A 15,644-nucleotide genomic window follows, 5' to 3' on the forward strand; every position below is an offset into this window, starting at 1 on the left:
ATACAAGAATATATCTACTATAATACTGCTCCTATAAACAAGAATATAACTACTATAATACTGCTCCTATATACAAGAATATAATTACTATAATACTGCTCCTATATACAAGAATATAACTACTATAATACTGCTCCTCTATACAAGAATATAACTACTATAATACTGCTCCTATATACAAGAATATACCTACTATAATACTGCTCCTATATACAAGAATATAACTACTATAATACTGCTCCTATATACAAGAATATAACTACTATAATACTGCTCCTATATACAAGAATATAACTACTATAATACTGCTCCTATATACAAGAATATAACTACTATAATACTGCTCCTATATATAAGAATATAACTACTATAATACTGCTCCCTATATACAAGAATATAACTACTACAATACTGCCTCCTATATACAAGAATATAACTACTATAATACTGCTCCTATAAACAAGAATATAACTACTATAATACTGCTCCTATATACAAGAATATAACTACTATAATACTGCCTCCTATATACAAGAATATAACTACTATAATACTGCAGTATATGAACATAATTCTGAAGTCTTACAGAAATCCCTGTGAAGGTTTTAGATACTCTCTGTAGGTTTTTCTCCCCGTTCTGTTCTGTTCTATATATAAACTGTGAAATGTTGTTTACAATGAACATATGTTACAGATTTTCTTGAGAAAACAGAAAAACATTACAGTATTCTCTGTGCCTGTGTACATTGTATCTATTATAAGATGTATATTGCTTCTGTACATCACACAATGTTATAAATATATCATACACCCCAGGAATCTCCTGCAGTCAGTGTTTGTCAGGTGACCTCTGCTCCGTGTCACTATTGACATGGATGGGTCCCGTGGAGAGACCTCTGTAGGATCCCGTGGAGAAACCTCTTTAGGGTCCCGTGGAGAGACCTCTGTAGGGTCCCGTGGAGAGACCTCTGTAGGGTCCCTTGGAGAGACCTCTGTAGGGTCCCGTGGAGAGACCTCTGTAGGGTCCCGTGGAGAGACCTCTGTAGGGTCCTGTGGAGAGACCTCTGTAGGGTCCCGTGGAGAGACCTCTGTAGGGTTCTGTGGAGAGACCTCTGTAAGGTCCTGTGGAGAAACCTCTGTAGGGTCCTTTGGAGAGACCTCTGTAGGGTCCCGTGGAGAGACCTCTGTAGGGTCCGTCCATCTCCATAATTTTCTGGGATCTCAGTCAGGGAATGTCTTGAGCCAGAAGATTTCAGGTGGGCATTGACCTTCTCATCTGTTCCCCTCTGATCTGTTAGTTCAACCATATCAAGACATGCAAAGGTGAAGATGGTTCCGGCGCATTTCACACTGCTCCTGGGCACTTCTGGCAGATTGCATTCACAACGTGCGCTTCATGTTCTAACCTTTTCCAATGAATTATTCATACCCCCCAAAATCTATTTCAGCCAAGTAAAAGCTTGTTATGCCATGGATGAGCTGGTGGCCTGCGCCTTGTGATGTTCCGGCAGTGTGCGTCTCTTTGCTTTTGTCTCATTTAATGGGTTTTCTCTTTTTTCTTTTTTCTTTTATGTTTAGATACTGATGATTCTTCCATGTTTGTTGTCGGGACCGTGCTCTACAGGAACCTGGGCGGCATTCTCAACCTACAACGGTAATTCATAGACTTCTCAACTTTCTGTATTATGGGTCAAGTGGTTCCTGATGAGCAAATAGGGAGAACCATTCAACAAAATTAAAATTTTAAGGGGTACTCCTCCCCTAGATATCTCATCGCTTATCCAAAGGATAGGGTGCAGCACCGGAGGTTTGTGAGGTCACAGTCACACCCCGCTTGTGATGTCCCTCCCATAGACTTGCACTGAGGGAGCTTGGCGGTGACGTCACGAGCCTCCACCCCACATCACCAATCATCCGACATGGAGAAAAGTTAATTCCGTGCACCGGATGTCTGGGGTGCCGCAGCAGAGATCGCGGGGATCCCCAGCGGCAGGACCCCCGCGACCAGACATATTATCCCCTATCCTTTGGATAGGGGATAACATGTCTAGGGGCGGAGTACCTCTTTAAGCAGTCTTGGTGTGATCCACAAGACCAAATGATAGATTAACCAGGGAGCACCATAACTGGGATAAAACCATAGCAAATGTGACCCTTTTGCTGCCCCATCACTTTATCATTCAGGATGACCTCCAGGACCAGATTAGGAGAGGAGCCTTGAGGTTGTGCCCCATATTTTATTTGCACTTGCCACAATGCTTGATGTAAGGAGGAGCCCCAAACTGGTTTCTATCCCCCATGAGAAGAAGAATCGAACCCCTTTCCACCAATGTGATGTCTTAATACCATGCATACAATCCTACATAGTTCATTCCTTCATACAGCTCATATACGGAATGCATTTCCAAGTCCATGGACTTGTTTGGTATTCAAAAAGTTTTCTGTATAGAGGCTTAGTGTGGAAAAAAAAAAAGATATAAAAGATATTCCCCTGTAGGATCCTCTGATGATGCCCAATCCTTGCTGGTTGGGACTTCCTGGTTCACATCTGGGCACACAGGAAGTGGCTGCGCGGCCAATCACTGGTTGCACTGATCAGCATTTCCTTGTGTCAAGATATCAGTATAAACCTCCAAACAGTGGGAATCAATACCATCCGGACGATTGGAAACCATGACGATCCCTTTAGAAAAAATAAATAAATAGTATCTAGCACCTGATATCCCCTTGAAGTCCACAGCATGTCCATGTCCCTGCGGGTTTCACCTCTTTATATAGAGGTCTGGAATCTTCTGAAAATCGCGAGTGAATTCTGCATGTTACATATAGAAGCGGGTTCACCTACCCTTAATAACACTTTGTCTATTTTAGAAAATAAAATTAACTTAAAAAAAGTTTAATAAATAAAAAATGTAAAGTAAATAAAAATAAAAACGTTTCTATTTGCTAATTATCCAGTAAGAGTTCACATAACAGAAACACAGTTTGCTTTTTGTTGTTTTTTATGACTGCGTCTCCTCCTGTAGATGAGCGTGTAATTCTGCCATCTATCCAGTCGATGGGGCCCCTGAGTACGTGTTTTATGCTTCCTGTGATGCCTCGCCGGATGCTGCCCGTGACATGTTTTCTATTCAGAAGTCGAGGCGTATAATGCGTTTTCATCTCAGTTCGGACCAAATGGACCTTGAAATAAGATGACCACTCTTATGTTTACTCTGTGTCTCCGTGAAAAATTATCTTATCCCCGGACCCTTCTCCGGCCGCGGGCTACGGCGCTTATTCTGCGCTTATGTCTTCTGATTGTGACAGAAATGGTTAATCCGAGGGAAATTGGCACCATTTTCTCTGCAGATCTGCAGCAATTGACCATTATCTTCCGAATAGCCAAAGGGGCCGACAAGAACCCCCCCACCCCCTCTCGCTCCCATCACGGGCTCATGAAGAGTGAAGGCTCTCAGATTATGGCAGTATAGATGCTTTATAGAGGACACGTATGGCTGTGAGCTCTGTCGAGGGCAAAAAAGCTTTTCCCCTCACTTGTAGGTGGGCACTGAGGCGGGACGTGAAGCGTCCGGGGGCTCCTTCCTGAATCTGTTCTGCACTGATTACTAGAACATCTCTGCTCAATGCCGCTCTATTTTCTTCCAAGGCGTTTATTTTAAATACATGGACTCCTTCCCTCCTCCTCCACAAAGTCTAATTAGCAAAGAGAATGGAAGTGAGACGCATCGAGTGCAAATAAAACCGTCTCTTCGTGTCATAGGTTTCCATGCGCTCTATGTGGCGATCGGATTCCACGAGACACAAAATCTAACAATTATTTGATTACTGATACAAAAAGTAAGAAAAATCACTGGTAAAAAATGAGGAGAAAGTTCTTGTGCCAAAGGAAATCTTATAGACCCCAATGGATCCATTAAATGGTCAAAAATCAAACCTAATATTCGAGCTATTTCAGTATTTAGCCTAAATGCACCCTTGAAGGGGTTTTCATTGTTACCCTATGTTTACAAATTCATATACGCAATTTGACTCTTCACTGGATGGTGACTAAGCTGCAATACCAGGTAGAGCCACTACCAAATGTGCGGCGCTGTGCACTCCCATAAGCGCCACAGCCCCCTCAATAAACGGATCCACAGGAATGGGGGGAATCGGACCCTCACCATCTGAATCTGATGACTTATCCTAGGAGCAGATCCCTAACATAAGAGTCTAACCTACTTTTTTTTTGGTATATATCACTAACATAAAAGTCCTGGAAAAACCCTTAAAGGGGAACTCCTCCTGTAGCTCTATCCAAAGGATAAGATGTCTGATCGCGGGGGTCAGGCTGCTGGGACCCCCGCAATCTCTGGCATGTCACCCCAGTCATCCAGTGCACAGAGCGAACTCCATGCCGGATGATGAGCAACCACAGCCGTCACCCCCCCTCCCGTAGACATGAATGGAGGGGTTGTAGTGTGATGTCACAAACACAGAAGCTCCAAGCTTCCATATTCAGAATGACCAGCGGCCGAACCCCCCGAGATCAGACATCTTATCCCCTATACTTTGGATAAGGAATAAGATGTCTAGGGGTGAAGCCACCATGTAGCCCTATTCTAATTTTGAATTTAGGGCTGGCCTTAGGTTGCATACAGTCCAAATTGGTCTCTCCATTGCTTCACCCTCTCCCCACATTTAGCATATTGCTGTTGGCAGTGTTTACTCCTGTACACCCATCAGTGACCAAATCCTCCTATGTACTGTACTCCAGACATAATGCTGCCCCCACCATACTTCACTTTAGGGATTGTATTGGGCAGGTAATGGGCAGTGCCTGGTTTCCTCTATACATGATGCTGCCCCCACCATGATCACTGTAGGGATGGTATTGGGCAGGTGATGGGCAGTGCCTGGTTTCCTCCAGACATGATTCTGCCCCCACCATTATCACTGTAGGGATGGTATTGGGCAGGTGATGGGCAGTACCTGGTTTCCTCCAGACATGATTCTGCCCCCACCATTATCACTGTAGGGATGGTATTGGGCAGGTGATGGGCAGTGCCTGGTTTCCTCCAGACATGATGCTACCCCCACCATGATCACTGTAGTGATGGTATGGGGCAGGTGATGGGCAGTGCCTGGTTTCCTCCAGACATGATGCTGCCCCCACCATGATCACTGTAGGGATGGTATTGGGCAGGTGATGGGTAGTACCTGGTTCCCCCAGACATGATGCTGCCCCCACCATGATCACTGTAGGGATGGTATTGGGCAGGTGATGGGCAGTGCCTGGTTTCCTCCAGACATGATGCTGCCCCCACCATGATCACTGTAGGGATGGTATTGGGCAGGTCATGAGCAGTACCTGGTTTCCTCTAGACATGATGCTGTCCCCACCGTGATCACTGTAGGGATGGTATTGGACAGGTGATGGGCAGTACCTGGTTTCCCCCAGACATAATGCTGCCCCCACCATGATCACTGTAGGGATGGTATTGGGCAGGTGATGGGCAATGCCTGGTTTCCCCCAGACATGATGCTGCCCCCACCATGATCACTGTAGGGATGGTATTGGCAGGTGATGGGCAGTGCCTAGTTTCCCCTAGACAGGATGCTGCCCCCACCATGATCACTGTAGGGATGGTATTTGGCAGGTGATGGGCAGTGTCTGGATTCCTCCAGACATGATGCTGCCCCCACCATGATCACTGTAGGGATGGTATTGGGCAGGTGATGGGCAGTGCCTGGTTTCCCCCAGACATGATGCTGCCCCCACCATGATCACTGTAGAGATGGTATTGGGCAGGTGATGGGCAATGTCTGGTTTCCTCCAGACATGATGCTGCCCCCACCATGATCACTGTAGGGATGGAATTGGGCAGGTGATGGGCAGTACCTGGTTTCCTCCAGACATGATGCTGCCCCCACTATGATCACTGTAGGGATGGTATTGGGCAGGTGATGGGCAGTGTCTGGTTTCCTCCAGATATGATGCTGCTCCCACCATGATCACTGTAGGGATGGTATTGGGCAGTGTCTGGTTTCCTCCAGACATGATGCTGCCCCCACCATGATCACTGTAGGGATGGTATTGGGCAGGTGATGGGCAGTGCCTGGTTTCCTCCAGACATGATGCTGCCCCCACCATGATCACTGTAGGGATGGTATTGGGCAGGTGATGGGCAGTGCCTGGTTTCCTCCAGACATGATGCTGCCCCCACCATGATCACTGTAGGGATGGTATTGGGCAGGTGATGGGCAGTACCTGGTCTCCCCCAGACATGATGCTGCCCCCACCATGATCACTGTAGGGATGGTATTGGGCAGGTGATGGGCAGTACCTGGTCTCCCCCAGACATGATGCTGCCCCCACCATGATCACTGTAGGGATGGTATTGGGCAGGTGATGGGCAGTACCTGGTTTCCCCCAGACATGATGCTGCCCCCACCATGATCACTGTAGGGATGGTATTGGGCAGGTGATGGGCAGTGCCTGGTTTCCCCCAGACATGATGCTGCCCCCACCATGATCACTGTAGAGATGGTATTGGGCAGGTGATGGGCAATGCCTGGTTTCCTCCAGACATGATGCTGCCCCCACCATGATCACTGTAGGGATGGTATTGGGCAGGTGATGGGCAGTACCTGGTTTCCTCCAGACATGATGCTGTCCCCACTATGATCACTGTAGGGATGGTATTGGGCAGGTGATGGGCAGTGTCTGGTTTCCTCCAGATATGATGCTGCTCCCATCATGATCACTGTAGGGATGGTATTGGGCAGGTGATGGGCAGTGTCTGGTTTCCTCCAGACATGATGCTGCCCCCACCATGATCACTGTAGGGATGGTATTGGGCAGGTGATGGGCAGTGCCTGGTTTCCTCCAGACATGATGCTGCCCCCACCATGATCACTGTAGGGATGGTATTGGGCAGGTGATGGGCAGTGTCTGGTTTCCTCCAGACATGATGCTGCCCCCACCATGATCACTGTAGGGATGGTATTGGGCAGGTGATGGGCAGTACCTGGTCTCCCCCAGACATGATGCTGCCCCCACCATGATCACTGTAGGGATGGAATTGGGCAGGTGATGGGCAGTGCCTGGTTTCCTCCAGACATGAGTTAAATAGAAAGAAATCCCTGCGCTCACGATTTATTCTTGAATCTCCTCGGTGTTTATTCACATGCAGTATTTCAACTTTGGAATAATTGCATATGTGAATAAACACTGAGAAGATTCAAAATTAAATTATGAGTGCTGGGATTTCTCTCTATTTACCTCTATCTATCTACGAGCACCACGTGTGTGCTGGTGCCGACCCTATTCCTCCACATTATCCTCCATACAAGATGCTGCCCCCAATGGAGTTAAATAACAATCTTAGCTCTGCTGCATCTGTGTTCATTCTTTTCTGGACCCTCACCCCAGTTTCCTCACGCTCCATCCAGCTTTGATAAACTGGAAATTTGGAAATGGTTAAAAAAAATTAAATGAATAATAACTCCATGAACCTGCGTCTACGCCAGTCGTTGGACTTTTTTTTTTTTTTCATAGCATTTCCCCTCGTCTTGTCAAAATCATCAGATCTGCATCAATTTAACGCGGTTCAGGCCCACAGGCTTGTTGTTAGAGTCGTATCTTTCTGCGCAACCATCTGGCTGATATTACGAACCAGTGGATGATGTTTGATTAAGTGAAAAGAAGTCAAGTGAGGCCGGTTCGCCTCCAGATTCATCGCCGCGGCCGCAGATCGCCGCACGTTCCCTGCGCCCAGGTGCTGCCAGGCTGCCCGCGTTTCATCATGCCATCCTGTGCCGGCCTCAATTGACTTTATCCAGAACGCCGCAGATTGGCTGGTCGGCTTCCACGTCCACCCAGGCATGTAGCGCACACGGAGCAGCGTGCCACCATGAATTATTCGTCACATTCACTTACATTGCAGCCAATGTGCCCGGTCAGACAGTGAATTAAGGGTGCGCATCCTCCTCCCCTGCGCCTCCTCCCCTGCACCGCACAGCACTTATAGCCGGGCACCATTAACCAATACCGCGCCAGCCCTGCTCCCATTATATCACTTCACGCTTATTTCAAGACAGTGGCGAATAAAAATGACTTATATATAAAATATAAAGAAAACATAAAATAATAATTTAATAATTTGAACAGGAGAAATTTTCCTTCCATTACACATTCAGGCAGCAGAAATAGCAAAATTGCAGGGATAATATTTAAGCTAAAAATTACAGTCATCTTCATGGTGGTTTATCCGAATATTCAGCAGAATTAGATAGTGTGGGGCGGCTTGTCCTCCGAGTAATGTGACTGCGAATGTAAAGGGATGGAAATCGCCATCGGCCTCATTACCGGCCCGGTCGGGAGTCCGATTTCTTACTTCAGATTGTGCAAAGGCTTTCAACATGCTTTAAATGGGTACACCACCCCTAGACATCTTATCCCCTATCAAAAGGATAGGGGATAAGATGTCTGATTGGGGAGGGGGCGGCCGCTGGCACCCTCGTGATCTCCCCACCGGCCTCCAAACCTTCTGAACTTTATATTCAAAACGCTGGCTTCGGGCATCCGTGGTCGTGATGTTACGCCATGTCCCCTCCATTCATGTCTATGGGAGGGGGCGTGACAGCAGTCACGCCCCCTCCTATAGACTTGAATGGAGGGGGTGTGGTGTGACGTCATGACCATGGCCGCCCAAAGCCAGAACGCCGGGTGCTGGCCTGGAGATCGTGGGGAGTCCTAGCGGCCGGAGACCCCGCGATCAGGCGTCTTATCCCCCATCCTTTGGATAGGGGATAAGATGTCTAGGGGCGGGGTACCCCTTTAAGTCAAATAGATTTAACCTTCCAGCCTCCTCCACTCTCTGCAGTATAGGTTGGGCAGTCCAGTTGGTCCCCAGTCAATACAAATGTATCAAGGATCACAGTATTGCTAAATAAATCTGCAAAGGTTCGGTGCCATAACCATATCTTATATACATAAATGAATGCAGAAGAAACATTCTATCATGCCCATAGCAGGGTTAGGGTTGGCATTACATCTGGGCATGTGTCATGTTTTCCGGCCATACACTGCAGATGGCTGATGGTGGAATGATTGTTTGGCCAGCAAATGTCTCTCCTGATCCCTCTATTTTAGTATATTGGTATTCTGGTGCTCTGAGAGAGTAAGGCACACAGTAAGTCATTACTTTGATATAGTAAGTCAGTGCTCTTATATAGTAAGTCAGGACATTGATATAGTAAGTCAGTGCTCTGATATAGTAAGTCAGGACATTGATATAGTAAGTCAGTGCTCTGATATAGTAAGTCAGGACATTCATATAGTAAATCAGTGCTCTGATGTAGTAAGTCAGTGCATTGTTATAGTAAGTCAGTGCTCAGAGAGTAAGGCATACAGTAAGTCAGTGCTCTGATACAGTAAGTCATTACTTTGATAAGGTAAATCTGTGCTTTGACAGAGTAAGAGAAACAATAAGTCCTTACTTTGATATAGTAAGTCACTGCTCAATGTAGGCCAGTACATTGAAACGATAAGTCATTGTTATGATACAGCAACTCAGTGCTCTCATATAGTAAGTCAGTACATTGATGTAATAAATCAGTGCTCTGATATAGTAATTCAGTGATGTGATGTGATACAGTATGTCACTGCTCTCATACAGTAAATCAGTGTTTTGAGGTAGTTACTGCTCTGACACAGTAATTCAATAAAATGATATATTAAGTCAGTGCTCTGATATGTCAGTGCTCTGACAGAGTAATTGATGTGATACAGTAAGCCATTACTTGGATATAGCAAGTCAGTGGTCAGATATAGTAAGTCATGAATTCTTGACATAACAAGTTAATGTTCTGATATAATATTATAGTGGTCACATAGAGTGAATCAGTGTTGTGAGATACTATGTCAGTGCTCTACTACAGTACATTACGTTTAAATAATAAGTCAGTGCTCTGATATAATAAGTCAGTGCTCTGATATAATAAGTCAGTGTTCTGATATAATAAGTCAGTGCTCTGATATAATAAGTCAGTGTTCTGATATAATAAGTCAGTGCTCTGATATAATAAGTCAGTGCTCTGATATAATAAGTCAGTGCTCTGATATAATAAGTCAGTGCTCTGATATAATAAGTCGGTGCTCTGATATAATAAGTCGGTGTTCTGATATAATAAGTCAGTGCTCTGATATAATAAGTCAGTGCTCTGATAGAGTATGCTGCTTTCTAAGTCTACATGCTAAAATAATAATTCCTTTCTCTGTGATTATATCACAGTCTCATAGAAAGTCACCGATAAGTCTGATTTTATTTTGTGGTCCTGTTCCTGATATTCTCTGATTCTCTCCTGAGGGTCACGACCTTGTCCGTCTTATTCATAAGGGAATATTCTAGAATAATCTTTTTCCCTCTGTTCTTTTATTCAGGAACACCACAGTCTTGAACTCTAAGATCGTCTCGGTGACGGTGAAGCCTCCTCCTCGGGCCGTGTCGGTCCCCCTGGACATTGAATTCTCCCATCTGTACAATGTGAGTAGATTCCTTGGCTGATCTCTATGATGAGTTACTTCCTGTTCCCCTTTAGTGGTCCCCATGGCCCCCCTGGGTTTTCTTACTTTACACTCCAAATTGACTAATCTATGGACCACCACAAGTCAAGAGGCCTCATCGCCAGCATACTGTACACTGGGTCAATGGCAAAAACTGCTCTACACTGTGCTGGTCCTCTGGCGCCATCTTTGACTAAACATAATCTACCATGATTCTGATCTTACCTGTATTACTTGAAGTGGGAGAAATGGGGTTTTTCAGCCATACTGATTGCAATTCTATCACTGAAATTTCCTCATGTGGCCTACATTTCCATGAATCATCTAGTTTTGCAGAGAGAGGGGGTCGGGTCTCATTACTGCAACTGGAATAAGCTGCTGGTGCTGGGAGTCAGCAGGAGGTGTCGGATAGGTGATGCTGTCATACTGTAGTTCATAGGAAGTCAGCTAGTACACAGCCATCATGTCTCCTCCTATAAACATTAATGGAGGGGGCGTGGTGGCTGTGGTCGCCAGCCATCTGGCACGTAGCGGAGTTCTCTCCAGTTGACTGGGGTGCTGCGGTGGAGATTGCGGGGGTCCCCAGCGCCCGGATACTTTGGATAGGGGATAACGTGTCTAGGGGCACAGTACCCCTTTAAACACTGTGATTTTCTGTGTGTTAGCTTGGTGATCACATGACCCAGTTACCGTAATGAAACGCATGAATGCAGCTTTTCTGGAATAAAACTGATGGAGTTCTATAAATAGTGATGGTGAGTGTAAATGATATAGAAAAAATAAAATAAAAATGGAGTGCTGCTTTAAGCATAAACTACAGCCCAACCTCCTTAAATTCAAATTTTTACCACCATGAGCCTCACCATGTGTAGTGCAGTTTGAAAAAGGATAGCAAAAAAAAAAAGATAAGGTAGCCACAAGCTGCCCATAGACAATAGATGAGAGAGGCGTAGGCAGGTATGAAATCCAATGAGTCAATAGATAAGAGAGACGGCACTCACCAAAAGGGTCTTCTTTATGCAAATTCTGCAGAACATACAGACAAGGGCAGGAAGAAGCCAGAGGGCAGGGGCGTACGCCCCTGTTCTCTCGCTTCTACCTGCCCTTGTCTGTATGCCCCGCAGAATTTGCATAAAGAAGACCCTTATGGTGAGTGCCGTCTCTCTTAACTATCGTCTCATAATAATGAGCTGCAATCTGATGCTCACCAATGCATTAAAGGGGTACTCCGGTGGAAAACTTTTTATTTTTTTATTTTTTTTAATCAACTGGTGCCAGAAAGTTAAACAGACTTGTAAATTACTTCTATTAAAAAATCTTAATCCTTCCAGTACTTATTAGCTGCTGAACACTACAAAGGGAATTATTTTTCTTTTTGGAACACAGAGCTCTCTGCTGACATCACAAGAGTAGAATAAAATCCCTATAGCAAACATATGCTGCTCTGGACAGTTCCTAAAATGGACAGAGATGTCAGCAGAGAGCACTGTGCTTGTGATGTCAGCAGAGAGCACTGTGTTCCAAAAAGAAAATAATTTCCTCTGTAGTATTCATCAACTAATAAGTACTGGAAGGATTAAACATTTTTTAAAGAAGTAATTTACAAATCTGTTTAACTTTCTGGCACTAGTTGATAAAAAAAAAAAAAAAAAAAAGTTTTTCCACCGGAGTACCCCTTTAAGACCAATGTAATCAAACAGATCAGGAGAAATGCTGTTTCACTGCTGCTAAACTCGGGGTAGTTATTAGAGTGGTACTTTAATGGTCTACTTCACACGTACAGTATTCTGCGCAGATTTGATGCGCAGGATTTTCTGCTGCAGATTTCAATGTAAACTGAATGACTGAACACAACTTGAAATTCTGCACATCAAATCTGCGCAGAATACTGTACGTGTGAATAGACTCTAAAGAAGATAATATGTGGTGCTCAGTCCATATAGTCCAAACTTCAAAGATACAAATGAAAAGACGACACTCACCGGATCTTCTTTTTTCCCTTCTTTATTGGAGATATATGTTAACATCACTTCAGGGGGGAGACATACAGGGGGGTTCACTAAGTGGAGGCCACAGCAGCCATTTGGCATGGTCTCGTGCTTCGTCAGGCCTCTCACTAAGTAACAGTCAGTAGTACATAAAAAAAAGGGTGTTAAACATAAAAGGAACCAATCAGCATTCATTCCACCACACCACAAGGCACAAGAATAGGAGAGCTAGAATCGAAATGGATTATAAAGACCCTATGTCCATTAGGGTTAAATGCCAGGTGCGATGAGTTCTTTTGTTTAGATTAAAACAAAAGAACTAATTGTACCTGGCATTTAACCCTAATGGACATAGGGTCTTTATAATCCATTTAGATTCTTGATGAAAGAGTATTATATGTCTTTGTACTCCTGGTTCAGGATTAACTCTTTCCAGTCCTATGAATCTGAGAATTTCTGCATCTCCATTATGGGCTTCTATAACGTGGTCGATCAGACGAGGGACACCTTTTTTTTTATTCCTATTGAATAAAAATGTTCTCTAATTCTTGTGAATAACTATTTGACCATCTTCCTCACGTAATAGAACCCGCAAGGGCAGAGTATAGCCTACACAATATATTTAGAAAGGATTAATTAAATGGTGCCAAAAGGAAATTTAAAGGGGTACGCCGGTGGAAAACTTTTTTTTTTTTTTAAATCAACTGGTGCCAGAAAGTTAAACAGGTTATAAATGACTTCTATTAAAAATGCTTTACCCTTCCAGTACTTTTTAGCAGCTGTATGCTACAGAGGGAATTCTTTTCTTTTTGAATTTTTTTTTTGTCTTGTCCACAGTGCTCTCTGCTGACACCTCTGTCCATGTCAGGAACTGTCCAGAGCAGAATAGGTTTGCAATGGGGATTTTCTCCTGCTCTGGTCAGTTCCTGATACGGACAGAGGTGTCAGCAGAGAGCACTGTGGACAAGACAAAAAAATAAATTAAAAAAGAAAAGAATTTCCTCTGTAGCATACAGCTGCTAAAAAGTCATTTACAAATCTGTTTAACTTTCTGGCACCAGTTGATTTAGAAAAAAAAACATAAAGAATCCCACCGGAGTACCCCTTTAAAATGCTAAAACGGCACTTTTTGTAGCTAAAACATATGTAGCAAATTAGTCAAAATAGGAGGCATTGAACATACTGTCCACCAGTTTATCACATGTCGTTCCAATTATATTGTGTACGCTATACTGTATTCTGCCCTCGCGGGGATGGCAATTGGTTCCTTTATGTTTCATGCCCTTATATAATGTACTAGAGACAGTTACTTAGTGAGAGGCCTGATGAAGTAAATCGACTGCTGTGGCCTCACCTTACTGTACCCCCTGTATGTCTTCCCCCTTAAGTGATGTGAATATGTATATCTCCAATAAAGAAGAATAAAAAGGAGATCCAGTGAGTGCCATCTTTTCATTTCTATCTTTCATATTAATGGGGTACTCCGGTGTGGGGGGGGGGGGGGGGAAACTATTTTTAAATCAACTGGGTCAAGAAAGTTAAACAAATTTGTAAATTACTTCTATATAAAAAATCTTAATCCTTCCAGTACTTATCAACTGCTGTATGCTCCAGAGGAAGTTGTGTAGTTCTTTTCCATCCTGACCACAGTGCTCTCTGCTGACACCTTTGTCCTTGTCAGGAACTGTCCAGAGTAGGAGAAAATCCCCATAGGAAACCTCTCCTGCTCTGGACAGTTCCTGACATGGACAGAGGTGTCAGCAGAGAGCACTGTGATCAGACTGGAAATAACTACACAACTCCCTCTGGAGCATACAGCAGCTGATAAGTACTGAAAGGATTAATATTTTTTTAAATAGATGTCATTTACAAATCTTTTCAACTTTCTGGCACCAGTTGATTAAAAAATAAATAAATGTTTTCCTCCAGAGTACCCCTTTAAGACTACTGTATTTGCAGAGGTCAAAGCATGAGATTTGCTTTCTGCAACCACTCAGTGACATCATCGCTGCCTCAATGATGTCACTGCCTATGAATGGACAGTAATCTCTTCTGGGCAAAACATAAGGTAATTTGTTTTTGAAAAAATAAATAAATAAAAATGGATACAAATTCTCTCTGTAAATGACAGCAGATCCGGAGAGTCCAAGGTCAGAGCTTTGGCCGCCGTCATTGTCATAGTAAAAATCAATGTGTGTCATTAACAGTAGAAGTGTGCGCGGATTATCACCTTCCCCCGGGCCAGCAATATGTGTTAAGTGGAAAAGTAATGGAACCGTAATGTGATGTTTGCACAGAATACAAAGTTCCCAACACAGTCCGCAGTGTTGTAGTGGTGGAGCGTCCGGTGCAAGATCAAACTGGGAGGAAAACGTTCCAATATTACTCAAATTGAAATAAAACAAGTTTTTTTTTTTTTCCAATTTTTCAGGGAACTATCAACCACACGTGTATCATCTGGGATGAAACTGATACGTAAGTCTTGATTCCTTAATTCTTCCTCAAATTCCTATTTTATTTTTGCATGTTTTGTTTATTGTTGTCCTTCAAATGAGAAGACATTTTCAGAAATTGGTTTTCCCAAACTCTAGAATTCAGCTGAGTATGCCCCCCCCTCCCATTATTTAGGTTAGAGAGGAATTTATATACAGTAGAATCTCCCAATAGTGGAGACTCACGGGGAATAAAAAAGTCTCCACTATTGAGTGATGTCCCTCATTGGGAAAAAAGGCTCAAAAACCTTTCTAAATGTCTGAATCCTGTCCTGTCCTCACTCCACAGTGTAATCACCTATAAAACATGATTGGAAGCAATAATACAGTACAATCTCCTAGTGCCGTTTGATGCCCCTATCATTTCATCCACCCTTTATACCCTGTGCCACCTTATGCCTTGTGCCAAATTACCCCCCCCTTACCCACTGTGTCACATCATTTCCCCTTGATCCCCCTGTCCCATTTCATTCCCCCATTATTACCCTCTATGTAAATTCATCACCCCACCCCCCATCTTTATGAAGTGACACAGGGGGATAAAGGGGGAATGAAACAGCACAGGGGGGATCAAGAGGAAATGATAGGGCATGGGGGGGGGGTAATAAGGGG

General features: G+C 44.1%; 1 protein-coding gene across 1 annotated transcript in view; it reads left to right on the forward strand.

The window, feature by feature from the left end:
- The window catches only part of LOC130313823 (adhesion G protein-coupled receptor B1-like), a gene marked incomplete at both ends in the record, with an annotated part of 32,318 nt that extends 17,303 nt beyond the window's left edge, over nucleotides 1-15,015 (forward strand). The window contains 3 exons of the mRNA XM_056552668.1: nucleotides 1,579-1,654; nucleotides 10,430-10,532; nucleotides 14,972-15,015. Coding sequence (XP_056408643.1) covers nucleotides 1,579-1,654; nucleotides 10,430-10,532; nucleotides 14,972-15,015 — 223 coding nt within the window. The remainder of the gene's footprint in view (nucleotides 1-1,578; nucleotides 1,655-10,429; nucleotides 10,533-14,971) is intronic.
- Nucleotides 15,016-15,644: the final 629 nt, after the last annotated feature.

The sequence above is a fragment of the Hyla sarda genome, unplaced genomic scaffold (genome assembly GCF_029499605.1).
Source record: "Hyla sarda isolate aHylSar1 unplaced genomic scaffold, aHylSar1.hap1 scaffold_1784, whole genome shotgun sequence".
Lineage (NCBI taxonomy): Eukaryota > Metazoa > Chordata > Amphibia > Anura > Hylidae > Hyla > Hyla sarda.